Source organism: Trachemys scripta, chromosome 20, assembly GCF_013100865.1.
Source record: "Trachemys scripta elegans isolate TJP31775 chromosome 20, CAS_Tse_1.0, whole genome shotgun sequence".
Classification (NCBI taxonomy): Eukaryota; Metazoa; Chordata; order Testudines; family Emydidae; genus Trachemys; species Trachemys scripta.
The window spans coordinates 3,713,066-3,727,146 of NC_048317.1; the positions used below are offsets into that span (position 1 = coordinate 3,713,066).

A 14,081-nucleotide genomic window follows, 5' to 3' on the forward strand; every position below is an offset into this window, starting at 1 on the left:
CTTCAGTCCTGCAACTGGCTCTGTGTTCTTTCCTATTTGCAGGATCACGGCATAAATCCTAACTCCAGTAACTCAGCTCATTTCTATTAATCCATAGCTTATTTCAGTCAAATGTCAGCTACACAAACAAAACAAAAGGGGGTGGGGGACTTCCCCCCCTCCCCCCCGATTTGTAGAACTTTTCCTTCTGGCAGCCACAGAAGCAGAGGAATCCGAGTGTCACAGAGAACATGAAGGTGTTTTCTTCAAATAAAAAGAGGTTTATTAAGATAATGAGAATGACACTGTGGTGTGTTGTACATCGATTGCAGCTTTCAGAGAAACAACAGCAAGTACAAAACCCTGCAGAACTTCTATGGTCATTATCATCACAGCCTGCTGCCCATGCTACAGTTTTGTGACTCCAAAACTTCATTCCCATTTCTAATGGCAGAAAATCCAAAGACTTTCCTCTTTCCAAAAAAAAAAAAAAAAAAAAAAAATCCCAATTCAATTAGATATAAATAACTTGCACTGGACATTTTAAAACTTTCAGATTTAATTACACATAAATAAATATGTACAGATTTAGAACAGTTCAGTTCAATTTGGCCTGGTTCAAGTTCTGCTCCTTGTGCTTTATTATTATTATTATTAATTTTAGAAACCTGTGTGCTGTTTTTTGTAGATCGTGGCGTTTTATTTAGTCCCAGGTATAACTTAACCTGCTTGACCCCATTGGCTTGCATGTAACATTCCAGAAGGTTCTCGTTGATCAATTCCCATCTTGGAAAGAAGTCTGAGTGTAAGATTGTTCTCCTGACATGGCTCAGGGTTCCATAGGCCCTGGAGAAAATCTGTAGTGAGTGTCAGTTTGTTGCAAACTGTAAACAAAGTCTTGAAACCTCTTGAAAATCAAGGCAGGAACGCTGGTGATTTTCCTCTTGTCTTGGGCATAGGACTATTGTGTAGGTGGCATCATTGGAAGATTCCCTGGCTGCCTGTTGAAGGCAGGTTATACATCCAGATCTGCCCGCAATACAAAAAATCCCACCTGACTTACTTCTGCCTCAGTTTCAAAAACATCTTGAATGGCTGAGGCCTTTCCTCTCTATTGATTTTTCGGTGTTTCAGTTTGAACAGACTCCTGGAGCACTTCAGTATTTCGTTGTGGGTTAAAAAAACAAAATAAAATTGCACATGACTTGGCTTCCTGCATCCACAATTAAAATAAACAAAAGCCATCAACCTGTCTTATTCTCTCGATCTCAGTGATGTCCATTAAGGTTCTTTTCTTCTTCTTCTTAAATTCTTTAAATCTTCTTGTTTATTTGTTTGTTTTAAGAGTTGCGTCCCAAGTTCAAACATCGGAAAACATGTTGCACTGGGTCTTAATATTTTTTTTCCAACACCAATAAGATCAGACCTCCTATCATGAGCTGGGAAGAGCTCCCCCCAGGGGAGGGGTAGGGAGACAGCATGTTATTTCCGATGCTTCGCTTCTTTCTCTGACGCTTTAGAGTCTCCGGCTGCATGCCCATTCCCTGTGCTGTTCATGAACATTTTATCCAACCCCTTGAGGGACTCCACCAGGTAGTTCTGGAAGGCTGTGAGTGCTGCGCAGATGGCTGGGCCCCCGAAGCCGTGGGTTATCAGGCTGAAGTGAGTCAAGCAGCTTTGGACACCTGGCTCTAAGATGAGAGACGGGCGGCTGTTCCCAAGCGGAGAACGATCCTGGGCCATCAAGTCTGCAAACTCTTTACAAATTTGCCTACAAGAGAAAGGAAGCCATTATGTTTTTAAAGAGCTGGAAATCTATGGTCCTACATTTCTGTTTGTGCTCTGTTTCTGTAATTCATTTAATCTGTTATCACTGGGGGGACTGGCTGAGCCAAGAGACTCAAAGTGTTTCCCTTCCAGGACCCTGATCTGAATTCAGCCCTGAGCTGGTGGGGATTGACAGTCATTTCCATTGGACAGCTGTTTGCTAGCCTGGATGAGATGAGTTTGATGGGTCTCTGATTCGATTCCCTGTGCATCATTATGAAGCCCCAGTAAGAATCATGTTTGCACAGGTGTCACTGAGGGTATGATTTGAAGGCAGTGGGGTTGCGCAGGTATTACTTACGGCATAATTTAGCCTACAGAATCTTTATGATTGGTGATGATGTCCGAGAAGGAAAGAACCTGGCTCGAAGCTCAGATCCCAGGATGAGTTTGCAGGACTGGCAATTAAATAAAACCCTCTTTTACTTGTAAACTAAGTGAAATGATCTGAAAGTCTCTGAGGCCCAGGAAGCAAGGAACCCCATGCAGCTATTTTTAAGGAATCACTGTTCAGAGCAGAACACCACTTGAAAACAGTTAGCTTAAAACAATCCAACAACAAACAATCAGAGGAAAGTGTTCGGTGAAGTGATGCATTATCCCCATGGGAGATGTCATGAAAGGCAAACATAAGCCAAAAGCGTGCAGTGTCAATGAGCATGTCCTTTGAATGTTCATGTTCGTCCTTCCAATGTGAGTGCCTGAGGCTTTTCACTGTGTTGTGTGTCCGTTGAATATGAGTGTGTGCAGCACAGTCCCGTGAGTGTGTCCTCCGTGCGGGACTGAGAGCTCTTTGGGGCAGGGACTCTCTCTCCGTGATACGTATATGCAGTGCCTAGCACGAGGGGGCCTCGATGCTGCTGGGGGTGCATACTCACTTGGTAGCCAGAAGCATGTTTTTCCGGGTGTGGAGTTCGCTGGGATCGGAGTGCTGACGGCACAGGTATTCCGCTGCTGCCTTCGCTGGGAACTCCGTTTCACACACATAACCAAAATCCCGGGCGAGGTGAACGGCTTCGCCTAGACGAAGGACAAATGAATGAGCGGGGTCTGTACTTGTGTAACAACAAGGGAGCATTTTCTGCAGAAATCTCCACATATCTTATTGGGAAGCCTTGCTGACTTCTGTTGGGGCTGGATGCCCTTTTCCTCAGATCTCTAGGCAAGGGGAGGAAAACTCTGGACTCTCCCTGGTTGGCTCTAGCATTCCGGGAGTAGCTGTGTCACAGGGTGGCTAACTCCTGTGAAGTAGGTCCAGCTCTCCTGTGCCAGGACAAGTGCTCCCATTTTGCCAGTTAAGAGGACAGGGTACCACTGGGGGCTATAAAGGACCAGGAGGATCAGAGCCAGGAGGAGAGTGAGGGATGCTCCCCTGGTAAAGGTGATCTCCCAGCAGAGAGGCTGTGGGGTCCCTGCTGGGAAGAGTGGAGCTGTTCTCTGAATGTGGAAGGGCTGGGCTGGCTAGGACAGTACGCTGTGGGTACTGTTTTGGATTATGCTGGGGAAGTTCTAGACTAAGGTGGTGGCACTTGGTCAAGGTTTACATGCATGGGACTTCTGTAATAAATGGAACCCACAAGGGCTATGTTTATACTTGAAAAGATGCTTTGGACTCTTTCTGGAAATGCTCCAGGAGGGAAACTGAGGCAAACAGGCCTGTCATGTTGCACCTGCCACAGGGGGGCCCTTCTGGAGGTACTGTGCTAGGTCAAGCTCCCACTGAAAGCAATGGGAGTTTCTCGTACCTTGCTGTGGGAGAATCATGCCCCAGGGGTCCTGATTGACAGTCCCTGGCTCTAAGAACAAAATCCCTCCCTCCCTCCCTCCTTTGCTGGCTCATAAAATAACACACCAAAGTCAATGTGGCTGAAGTTACATCTGGGTGGAATTTGGCCCATTGTGCTGTGTTCTTGCAGGAGGAAGAGTAACAGAGACATCTCTGTCCCTCCCCCCTCCCCCCTCATCTCTCTCTTTCTCTCACCTGTTTTCTCCTCCTATCTTTCCCTACTAGCCCTCCTATTTCAGAATCAGAGTATGATCCCATTGCGTTAGGCAACCATGCTGCCTTACCCCAAACCCAGACTATCAAAGGGGACTGACTTCTTTTTTCGCGGGGGGACCCCCTACGATGGTGATTACTCCAGAACAGGGGAAGGGGGGAAGCACAGGAGGAATAGAAGGAAGATAGGGTCTTGTTTGTATCCTTCCTCGCTGAACAGAAAGGCCTAAGGGGAGAGTGCTCAGCCCGGGTATCCATCATTCCAGGGAACTGCCCTCTCATTGATGAAATTGATCCATCTTCAGGCATCCCCATGGAAATAATCCGAGCTGATGGCAATTGATCATGGCCAAACCCCGGGTTAGGCAGACAGAGCTAATTTGACTTGCCCCCCGCTGTTCATACGTATTAGGCCATCCATCCCAATAGCATTAGCCTAGTTCCCATCGCTGCCCCCCCAGCTCCGAGAATCGTGCGTGTGAAGCCTATTTTGGGCAGAGTGTTTGGCTTCCCGTATGAAGCGTCTCAATTCCCTTTCCCTCCTCACTCCCTCCGCCATAACTATATAATGAAATACTAGAAAATTAGAGTTGGGGCAATTTTGTGTGTGTGGGCGCATGTGCGCAATATGAATGAAAATCTATTCACGTCTGTGGAACAGGGAGACGGTGGCTATAAAAGTGGGGGTACGGCAAAGGACTGGAAGTTGGGACTTCTTGGCTCTGTCCTTGTGGAAGCATGTGCTAGTGGCTAAAACTAAGGTGACTAGTGATTTGGGTGCCCAACTTGAGATATTGTAAAGGGGCTTGACTCGAGGGTCAGTCCTCATAACATTCTTAACATGTTTTTAAAGTGCTTTGCTGAATCAGGGCCTAGTGGAGCAGGGGCTTCCTTACTTGCTGTAATGAAGTAGATGGGGGCACCAGCAAGCCAGTGTGGCACAGGAGGGCACATGGCAGAGATGGCCGTGAAGGAGAGCTGTCAAGTGACTTTATACAGGTAATGCCCTAATTCAGCTGACACTTCACCCCACCTTTTTTCTTTAAGCTTCTGAGCAATCCCAGGAAAGTCTTTGGGCCACAAGCCTACGATTAGCCACATTCTTTTCACACATCTCTTTTCTGGAGGGTTGGAGAGTGTTTTGAAAGTTGGAACGTAACCTGGTATCTTGTGCAGAATTAAGGCCAAATTCACCCCTGGTGTAACCCCAGTGAAGCCTGCACCTAACATGCCAGGGAGCAGACCGCCAAAAGTCCCATGAAAAATTCCAAACACAAATTTCTATTTCTGCCGATTTGCCCCTGTGACTCTCTTAGATATTTCCAACGTGTCTATCATTGCAGTATCTAAGTACTAAATACTGTCATTGGGATTTGCATAGTATATTCAGGGAGGACATGATGGTAACTTCTGCTCTTCCCTTCCCCTGGTTCTAGCATGCCTTGCTTCCTTTTTATAAGAAGATAATGAGACTGGCACATGAGAATCAGAGACAAATCTTAGACTCAAAACTGGCTGAACCTTAGCACAGGAGAAGCAGTGGGTGAGTTCTTCTGGAAGCAAGCAAACTGTCCACTAAGCACAGGAGACATCCCTCTAGTACAGCCTTATGTGTCTAATGTTCTTCTTTTGCTATTTCAGGTGATGCTTTTTATTCCCCGTCTCATTTACCCACAGACACTGGTTCTCCCTCCATCTATATTTATGAACAGCTGTGCATCAATATAAAAATATAAGTAATGCTAAAAAACACCCAGTAATAAATAAAAAAAATGAATAACTAAGAAGTACAGAGGTTGAAGAGGCAGAGGGGAGCAAACAGATTAAAATAAGACAGCAAATGTCCAAGAAAAAAGGGCCTGAGGCATAGCAGGGCAACCTAGTTTCTGTCTGCTGAAAAATGGCAAAGCAATAGCACCTTCCCCTGGGTGAACCATCTTCCAATACCATAACACTGCGTTGCAAGAGGAAATCATATCCATCAAGCACACATGGGGCCACTCTTTTATTTACTATGAGCCGCTAAGCAGTAACCAAAAAGTCAGCAGCCTCATGAAATCAAAATGTATATTTCTTCCTTTCTTTCATTCTTTTCTTTCTTTTCTTTTAATGGAAATCAGCCTGTCATTCAGCACGCACCGACGGCCCTTGGTAACAACCTCCGCCTAATGAAGCGGGTCATTTAATTTGCTGGCAACAATGGAGACGATTTTCTATTCAAAAACTGCAGGCAGCTGCCTCCAACACGCTGGGCGCAAATACAATGGATTCCGAAGCTGGAAGGGAGTTGAAGCCACCATTTCATTTGTCTCCTTCCTGTGTCCTTTGGTCCATAGATGCGGTAGCGACATCATCATTTCCACAGTGTGAAGGCTGGGAGGAGAACTACTAAACATGCACCTCAAGCAAGGGGACTTCATGCTTAAAGGGCAAGTTATATGTTGACTATGGAGGCCCTACATAGCATGTTTCCCATAGCCTCACTCAGCACCCACCACCACGCTCACAGATCAGCCACTACAGACTATCTCCCTCTACACTCCCTTGAAGGCTGTGTTTCCCCCAATTTCTCTTTTGGGAATTGAACCTTTCTGTCCCACGTGGCAGTGCCACTGAGCCAACCTCAAGCATATTTTTACGGAGTATGCAGAGCACTAGTGTATCACGGGATCCAGACATGGGGGCAGCTAGGATTGGAAGTGCATTTGACCTATTTCAAAGGCAAGACAAGGGAACGTGTGGAGATCTACACAAGTCTGAGTCCCAATAAAACAGGTCTGTTTGGGCCAAGGACACAACATTTTCAGTAATCCAGTAAGTTTGCAATAGAAGTGAGTGCATATTTGTGAATAAGTTGGTGAATATTTGTGATAATTTCTTAATGAGTTTGCTTTGGCCGTGGTCCTGCTCCTTTTGTGTTTGCTTTCTGTGAATCTTCATGTGACTGAGTTTTACTTGTAGTCATTCACAAAAGTGAATTTTAAGCTTGAATAGTCGTTGATAGCACATTTCAAACTTGTGCCGCAAATTTGATCAGGAGACTTAAGCTCATGCAATGAGGGAGCAGAAAGAATAAAATGTGACTTATGTGAACCAGACGTAGCTAAGCAACACAGGTTGGGTTTCAATTTTCAGTGGTTCTAAATTCTAGATCCCATGATGTTCTAAAGGACCCCAAAAGCATTGGTAGCCATGTGCAAACACTGGAACATTTGGCCTGACAGGTCTGCAGCTACCTCGTTCCAATTGTGAGGACTTTCTCCAAACTGTGCTCTTGTTAGCCCAGCAGAAATCTGTTAGTTCAGAAGACGTGCTTGGGTGAAGATGGAGAATTACATGCAGACCCCACTCTGGATTAATGATGGCTGCTGCTTAATCTGTTCTGTTTTAGGCCCTCTGACAACTTGCAAATGGAGGACTTTGACTGGGCAAAGATTGGGCACCCCAGTGTGATGTTAAATCACAGAACGACTCTTACCTTCCACCAACGACGTCAGCAAAGTGACATTGGCAGCTTTACGCCTTCCTGCAGGTAGATTTAAGCCTATTTTCTCTAATCTTTCCCTTAAACACCTTCCACCATTTTTTGATTTTGCCCTGCAAGAGGGAAACAAGGAGGGAAAAAATTTTAGTTGAAAGGAAAGAAAAAGAAATACACAAACTGCTGTTTCCCAGCCTGTTCATAGATTCATAGATTTTAGGACTGGAAGGGACCTTGAGAGGTCATCGAGTCCAGTCCCCTGCCCGCATGGCAGGACCAAATACTGTCTAGACCATCCCTGATAGACATTTATCTAACCTACTCTTAAATATCTCCAGAGATGGAGATTCCACAACCTCCCTAGGCAATTTATTCCAGTGTTTAACCACCCTGACAGGAACTTTTTCCTGATGTCCAACCTAGACCTCCCTTGCTGCAGTTTAAACCCATTGCTTTTTGTTCTATCCTTAGAGGCTAAGGTGAACAAGTTTTCTCCCTCCTCCTTATGACACCCTTTTAAATACTTGAAAACTGCTATCATGTCCCCTCTCAGTCTTCTCTTTTCCAAACTAAACAAACCCAATTCTTTCAACCTTCCTTCATAGGTCATGTTCTCAAGACCTTTAATCATTCTTGTTGCTCTTCTCTGGACCCTTTCCAATTTCTCCACATCTTTTTTAAAATGCGGTGCCCAGAACTGGAAACAATACTCCAGCTGAGGCCTAACCAGAGCAGAGTAGAGCGGAAGAATGACTTCTCGTGTCTTGCTCACAACACACCTGTTAATACATCCCAGGATCATGTTTGCTTTTTTTGCAACAGCATCACACTGTTGACTCATATTTAGCTTGTGGTCCACTATAACCCCTAAATCCCTTTCTGCCATACTCCTTCCTAGACAGTCTCTTCCCATTCTGTATGTGTGAAATTGATTGTTCCTTCCTAAGTGGAGCACTTTGCATTTGTCTTTGTTAAACTTCATCCTGTTTAACTCAGACCATTTCTCCAATTTGTCCAGATCATTTTGAATTATGACCCTGTCCTCCAAAGCAGTTGCAATCCCTCCCAGTTGTAACTGAGTAGTCTCTTGATCTGGCATAAAATATACAATGAGCTTCACAAATCTCAATGGTAAGGACTACTGATAACCGAATATAAAGTGTGCTAAAATCAATTTCTATATTCCAAACGACAGGGTAGTCCTGGATTCCTTTATAGCATGAAAAGAACTGCTGTTCAGTGAATGAAACAGATATGAGAATAAAAAGAACCTTCATCCAATCACTAGTTTTATTGTTTCAAATTCTCAACAATAGCAATCCTCAGTGATGCCTTTGTTCCAACAAACAGCAGCTCATCTAAGTTTGTGCAGGAGACTCGCAGATTCATTAACAAAGAAGCATTTGGGCTGCAAGCTTGTAGGAACTTGCAAAGCGATGCGCTGTATTGCAAAAATACCCATGTGCCCAGGAGCGCACAGAGACCTGTTGGGCTTTAATGTTGTTCTTAGGGAGTCCCACCTCCAAAAGGTGGGTCTTACTGGAGTGACAACGGCAACAGCCAACCAGTGAGCTTCCTATGCAGAAAACATCATTGCAGGTTTGGGGCAGAATCTCTGTGAAAAGTAATAAAATTGACTATCACCCAGAGCAGCAGCAAAACACGTGGCCTGTTACTGGAATAATTTAATCCAACACCTTTGCAGCCTTTGCTATTCTGAGATAAAAAGAGTCCTGGACTGGGACTTCTCTATCCGATGACAAGGTATAAGAATAACCACTTGGTAGAGCTGAACAAAGCACTCACAGTGGATCCCAGAACTAGGGCACAAGCTGCAAAATTCATACTTGGATCCGGATATTGAGCACCCCTGAAGTTTGGCAAGGTGTTTGGGACAGGGCTTTGGCTTGGCCTGTTATAGACTTAGGGGGCAGTTGCACAATGTGGATCAGGAGATGTGAACTTTCCCAGATTCAGATCAAGGGGGTTGAAATTGTAACCAGACCTGTACATCACCCCAAATCGGAAGGACCCGCAGGTGCCGCCTGAAGTCAGTGGGACAGTCTCAAGGGCATTCCCTAGACTGTAAGCTGTTTGGGGCAGGGTTTAGCTTTTTGTTCTGTGTTCGACTGGGGCGCCTAGGCTCTACTGCATGCAAATAATTAATAATGACCGGCAAGCGTTCATCATTGGAAATAGCTCAGACACTTTGACCTGAAGGAAGCAGAGGAGAGACAAAATCAGAGGAAGTATGGTGTGATGCTTACCTCCTGAGGACTCCCCCGAGAAGAGAGGCATTGAGACACTCTGGTGGGGAAAGCCTTCTCTGCACCTCCCCGACGGTCACCTTGTACTTAGAGGTGGAGCTGAGAAGGGAGAGCCGGCCAGGCACGGAGCAGAAGACCTCGTTGGGATTTGTCACCCCTCCAATCAAACTGTCTTTGTTCATCGACAGGGCAGAGATGGTGGTGCCGTTCGCCTTCGAGGGGATGGGCACTGGAAGGAAAAGCAGCAAGAGAGAAAGAATGTCACTGGAAAGGGTCTAAAGCAGAGGAAACAGAAACTTGGTGACGCTCGGGGCCCCTCAGGCAGCATTCCAGGAGCTCAATGCACAGGCATTTCCATCGTAAGAAGTAAACAGACATGACCATGGGGTTTTCCTTGGTCTTGTATGTTTCTTAATGGAAAAAGAGAAACTGCCTGAGGGGTGGTTTGAAAACCAGGCAAAATGCAGATCTGTAATTTATCCCTCCAAATTCAGGGGTGCTAGGACCTGGGGTTCTTGTTTGGCCTCTAGGAAAGGACCAGGTGCATAATTTTGACCAGATCCCCAATCCCGCCTTCTTCTGTCTGCCTTTGGGGTGCTTAGGGATCCAAGATTTTGGTCTGGCCTGTCACAGAGAAAGGGGCCGTTTGCAAAACTCAGGTCTGGATCCTGTTTCAAGATCTCCAGTACTGCTGATTTTTGGAGGGGTTTGGATTTGGGATTTTCATTGGGGCCCATGTTCACACAGCACCATTAAGGAGGAACAGAAGGCCTGGACTCTGTCCCTAGCACCTCCGTTATCTGAGACTTAGCAAACCCCAGGGGAGCTAAGGGCTGTGTGTGTGGACATGGGAAGACTTCCATTGACTTCATCTGGGTTTGGATCAGGCCCACAGCAAGCGGGAGCCCCGCACTTGGGTCACCCTGGTCTAAAGTTAACTGAAAAGATCAGTTCACCAAACAACCCAGAACAAGCTGCCTTGTACTTAATGGGGAAAATGCCAATTAAAAGCAGAAAGGCAGACGGATATTGGTGAACAGCAGACACCACACAGGGCCCATGGCCTTACACCAAGAGTGAAACTGGCCTATTTTCCCCAGACATCACTTCAGTAAGAAACCTCTTTAGACACAATAAAGGTTTCTCGGTTAGAGCCATGGCAGAGGCTTGTGCCAAGTGACTTTGGGTTTTATATTTTAAATTAATACCCAATTTAACTCTGAATCCACGGTTTTCAAAGACTCCACAGCAAACTACAAATGCAATCACTCCAGATTGTTTAAACCCTGGCATTCTTTGTGGTTACTGAGTAATGGTCACTCCATGATGTACATTCAAACAGTACACATGCCTAATACTTAGAGCAACAAATAACAGGGTGAGATCCAGGTTTATAAAGGAAATACACATGCCCAAAATGAAACAGCAAACCCGAAATTTAAGCGGAAAGGGCAAGTACACTAAGCCCATTAAGGGGGCCTTACAATCAGCATATTGTAAATACAGCTCAACAACTTGTTAGCATGGCAATAAAAGAGCAGCACATGTTACATAAAACTGGCTAATGTTTTAGGGCTAAAAGATGAATGGAAATAAGCTAAGGTCTATTAAGTTCCCTCTCAGTGTGAAACTCCGACAGCGTCGGGGGACTGAAGGACAGGTTGCATGGGGTTTCCCTTCGGAACTGACTAGCAAAGGGTAAAGTTCTGACAGTTGTGACATTTGGGATTGTGGCTGATTAAGCAGTTCTAAGGGAAGAACAGAGGCTAAAAGATTCAAGAACATCACCGTATGGGCTAGGAAAGCAGAGCTGCTTCCAGACAGCAGCGACGTCAGGGCTTTCTTTCACATTCCCAGGATGGTTAATATTTATCCCTTGGCACATTCCTAAAATAAAAAGCCAGAGCATGTTTTAAAAATGTCCACGTATCACTGCAAAGATGTGTCTCACTGCAGATCCATGCATTCCTACGTTTTTGGACTTCATTGAGACATGCATCATCATGCATCCATGCAGTCCCATGCATCCCTAGAGAGCTGTGTATGTCTTGTGGTTTCGTGTGTTTTGTGCATCACTGTGTATCCATGTGTTTCCATGCATTCATGTGTCCGCGGAGAGCTGTGCATTACTTGTAGGTTCATACTTCATCACGCATTTGGGCATCCCTGTGGGTTCATGCATCAATGTGTATTCATGCTTCCACGCACCACTTGGCACCTACATATCTGTGTGTCTGTCTACATAACCATGCAGCCCGGTAGAACCTTGCAGCACCACTCATCCACATGTCACAGCATTTGTTTTCCCCTGGTCCTGGATGAGAGGGCGAATCCATTTGGACTTGGGGCGGTGTAATGCTGGACTCTATTGGAAAGCTCACCTTGCAGAGCAAAAAGGTAAAATGCAGACGTGTGTTTGGGAGGCATTCCATGCCGTGACAGAGTGCTGGGCAGCAAGGCCAAACGCTGCGGGTGCATAGCAGCAGAGTGATGGGCGGATGAACAGGGCATGATGAGGCACTGACACATGATGTGTCACTATGACAGTTTTAAAACATGTGCTGACTTTTTTTTAGGAATATGCACACTGCAGAAAACCAATCCACCTAGAGAAGACTAAACTAGTCCCTGCCACTCCCAGAGCTACAGTCCAGAACCAGTTAGGCAGTCTCTGTTACATGCAATGACTTTCTGAATTTTATAGGCGCTGTGACAAGGAGAAACCATAGGAGACAATTAATTTGAATAATGATCTGGATTTCAGTAGTGCCTAGAAACCCCAACTGAGACCAGGGCCCCATTGTGCTAGGTGCTGTACATACACAGAAGGAGAGAGAGTCCTGTCCCAAAGTGTTTGCAATCTAAATAGACAAGAAGGTGGAAGGGGAAACAGAGGCACAGAGAGGGGAAGTAACTTGTCCAAGGTCACAGAGCAGGCCATGGGTAGCGCTGGGAATAGACTCCAAATCTCCTGACTCCAAGATCACTACCCTATCCACTAGACCAGGCTTCCTCAATCCAATCAGACAGACAAACATAACGACATGAACTATTTTCTTTTTGGCATCGCTTTCTGTTTGCCTGGTCTGATCTGCAGCTTTTTTACCAATAAACCTGCTGCAGGTGAGAGACAAAACTACCATCAGCGACTGGGAGTTTGGTTTCTTTGGCTTTTTCGGAACCAGAATTGGCTCTTGTCACAAGCAAACCAAAATGTCCCCCTGATCTGCAGAACAGCTGCTTTCCTGTTCCCTCAAGACGCAGGTGATCAGAACACCTGAGCCAGCCTGCAGACAAGAAGGAAGCACATGACTATCGGAGGTTTGCCCAATACTCAGCAGGCAAAACGAAACCCTCACTGCGCTAGCGCTGGGTTCGCTTTGTTTCCGATGCACTTTGAAAGAGCAGAGTCTCACTTGCCGAGTCAAGTTGGTGCTTCCAGACGACTGATCCTCTGAGAAGTGCTGAGTTGGTCTAAGCAAAGAACATGTCTGAGATTTAGACCTGGGCCCCAGTGCAGCAGGAGGAACCACTGTAACAAGATTTAAAATTACATATGGGGACAAGGTTTTCATGGCAAAATGGCTGGGCTTCAGGCCATTGGATGGTTCTCACCAGGAAACGTTCCGTTACACCATGTGTTAAGCAGAGGCGGCACTGGGAAGGGATGCACGGTTTGGATACAAGTCTAGATCGGAACATTCCCAGTGTTCAGGGGTGTTTGCCTCCAGCGTTAAGGCTGTGATATAAAAATTAAGCAGGCTGCATTGTACTGGGCTTTCTCCTCTAAAGTCTCCTTGGTTTAGACCACCTGAGATGTCCTGTCTGGGGTTTGATCCACCTTTGAACACTGGGGGTATTGCCTTCCCATCAGTGGACTTACTCTTCCATTAGACTCAATGAGAAATAGGTGTGTATCAGGGCCGCCCGGGGGGGGGGGCAAGTGGGGCAATTTGCCCCGGGCCCCACAGGGACCCCCACAAGAATATAGTATTCTATAGTATTGCAACTTTTTTTTATGGAAGGGACCACCAAAATTGCTTTGCCCCAGGCTCCCCGAATCCTCTGGGCAGCCCTGTGTGTCTATCAAAGGATGAATTGACCCCACTGCAGATGGATAACCCTAGAAATATAGGACCCTAGTTAGGAATTTTGGTGAGCTGAGCCATCTGTCCTTGTATTACACAGAGACTGTATTGCCAGCGTGAATGTTACAGGGGCACGCCCAAGGTGCTGCTCCTCTGTGTAACGGTGAATATAAACCCAGTCACTGGGTGGCAAGGAAGGAGTTAAAATGCTCTCCTGGACACAGAACTCACCCCAGGTGTTTCTCTCCTCACTGAGGGATTGCCAGACAGCCAGGCTTGGGAGGAGAGGTAATTGGATCGGGCTCAGCTGGAGGGAGTTACTCCAGGAGGATGGCTACAAAGGGATGCAGCAGCGGGAGATTTCTCTTTCTCTGTGTGTGTTGAGCTGAGCTAGGGGACTGTCACTGGGTCTGATTTAAGTTAGTAAGCATCACCTCTAC

General features: G+C 46.0%; 1 protein-coding gene across 1 annotated transcript in view; it reads right to left on the bottom strand.

Annotated features, from left to right (window-relative positions):
• Positions 1 to 488: 488 nt before the first annotated feature.
• TFAP2E (transcription factor AP-2 epsilon) overlaps positions 489 to 14,081 on the bottom strand; it is a 45,684-nt gene continuing 32,091 nt past the window's right edge. Inside the window, exons 4-7 of the mRNA XM_034754051.1 lie at positions 9,554 to 9,782; positions 7,284 to 7,402; positions 2,685 to 2,826; positions 489 to 1,750 (exon numbers count right to left, since the gene is read on the bottom strand). Of these exons, the coding sequence (XP_034609942.1) occupies positions 1,462 to 1,750; positions 2,685 to 2,826; positions 7,284 to 7,402; positions 9,554 to 9,782 (779 nt within the window). The 3' untranslated portion in view covers positions 489 to 1,461. The remainder of the gene's footprint in view (positions 1,751 to 2,684; positions 2,827 to 7,283; positions 7,403 to 9,553; positions 9,783 to 14,081) is intronic.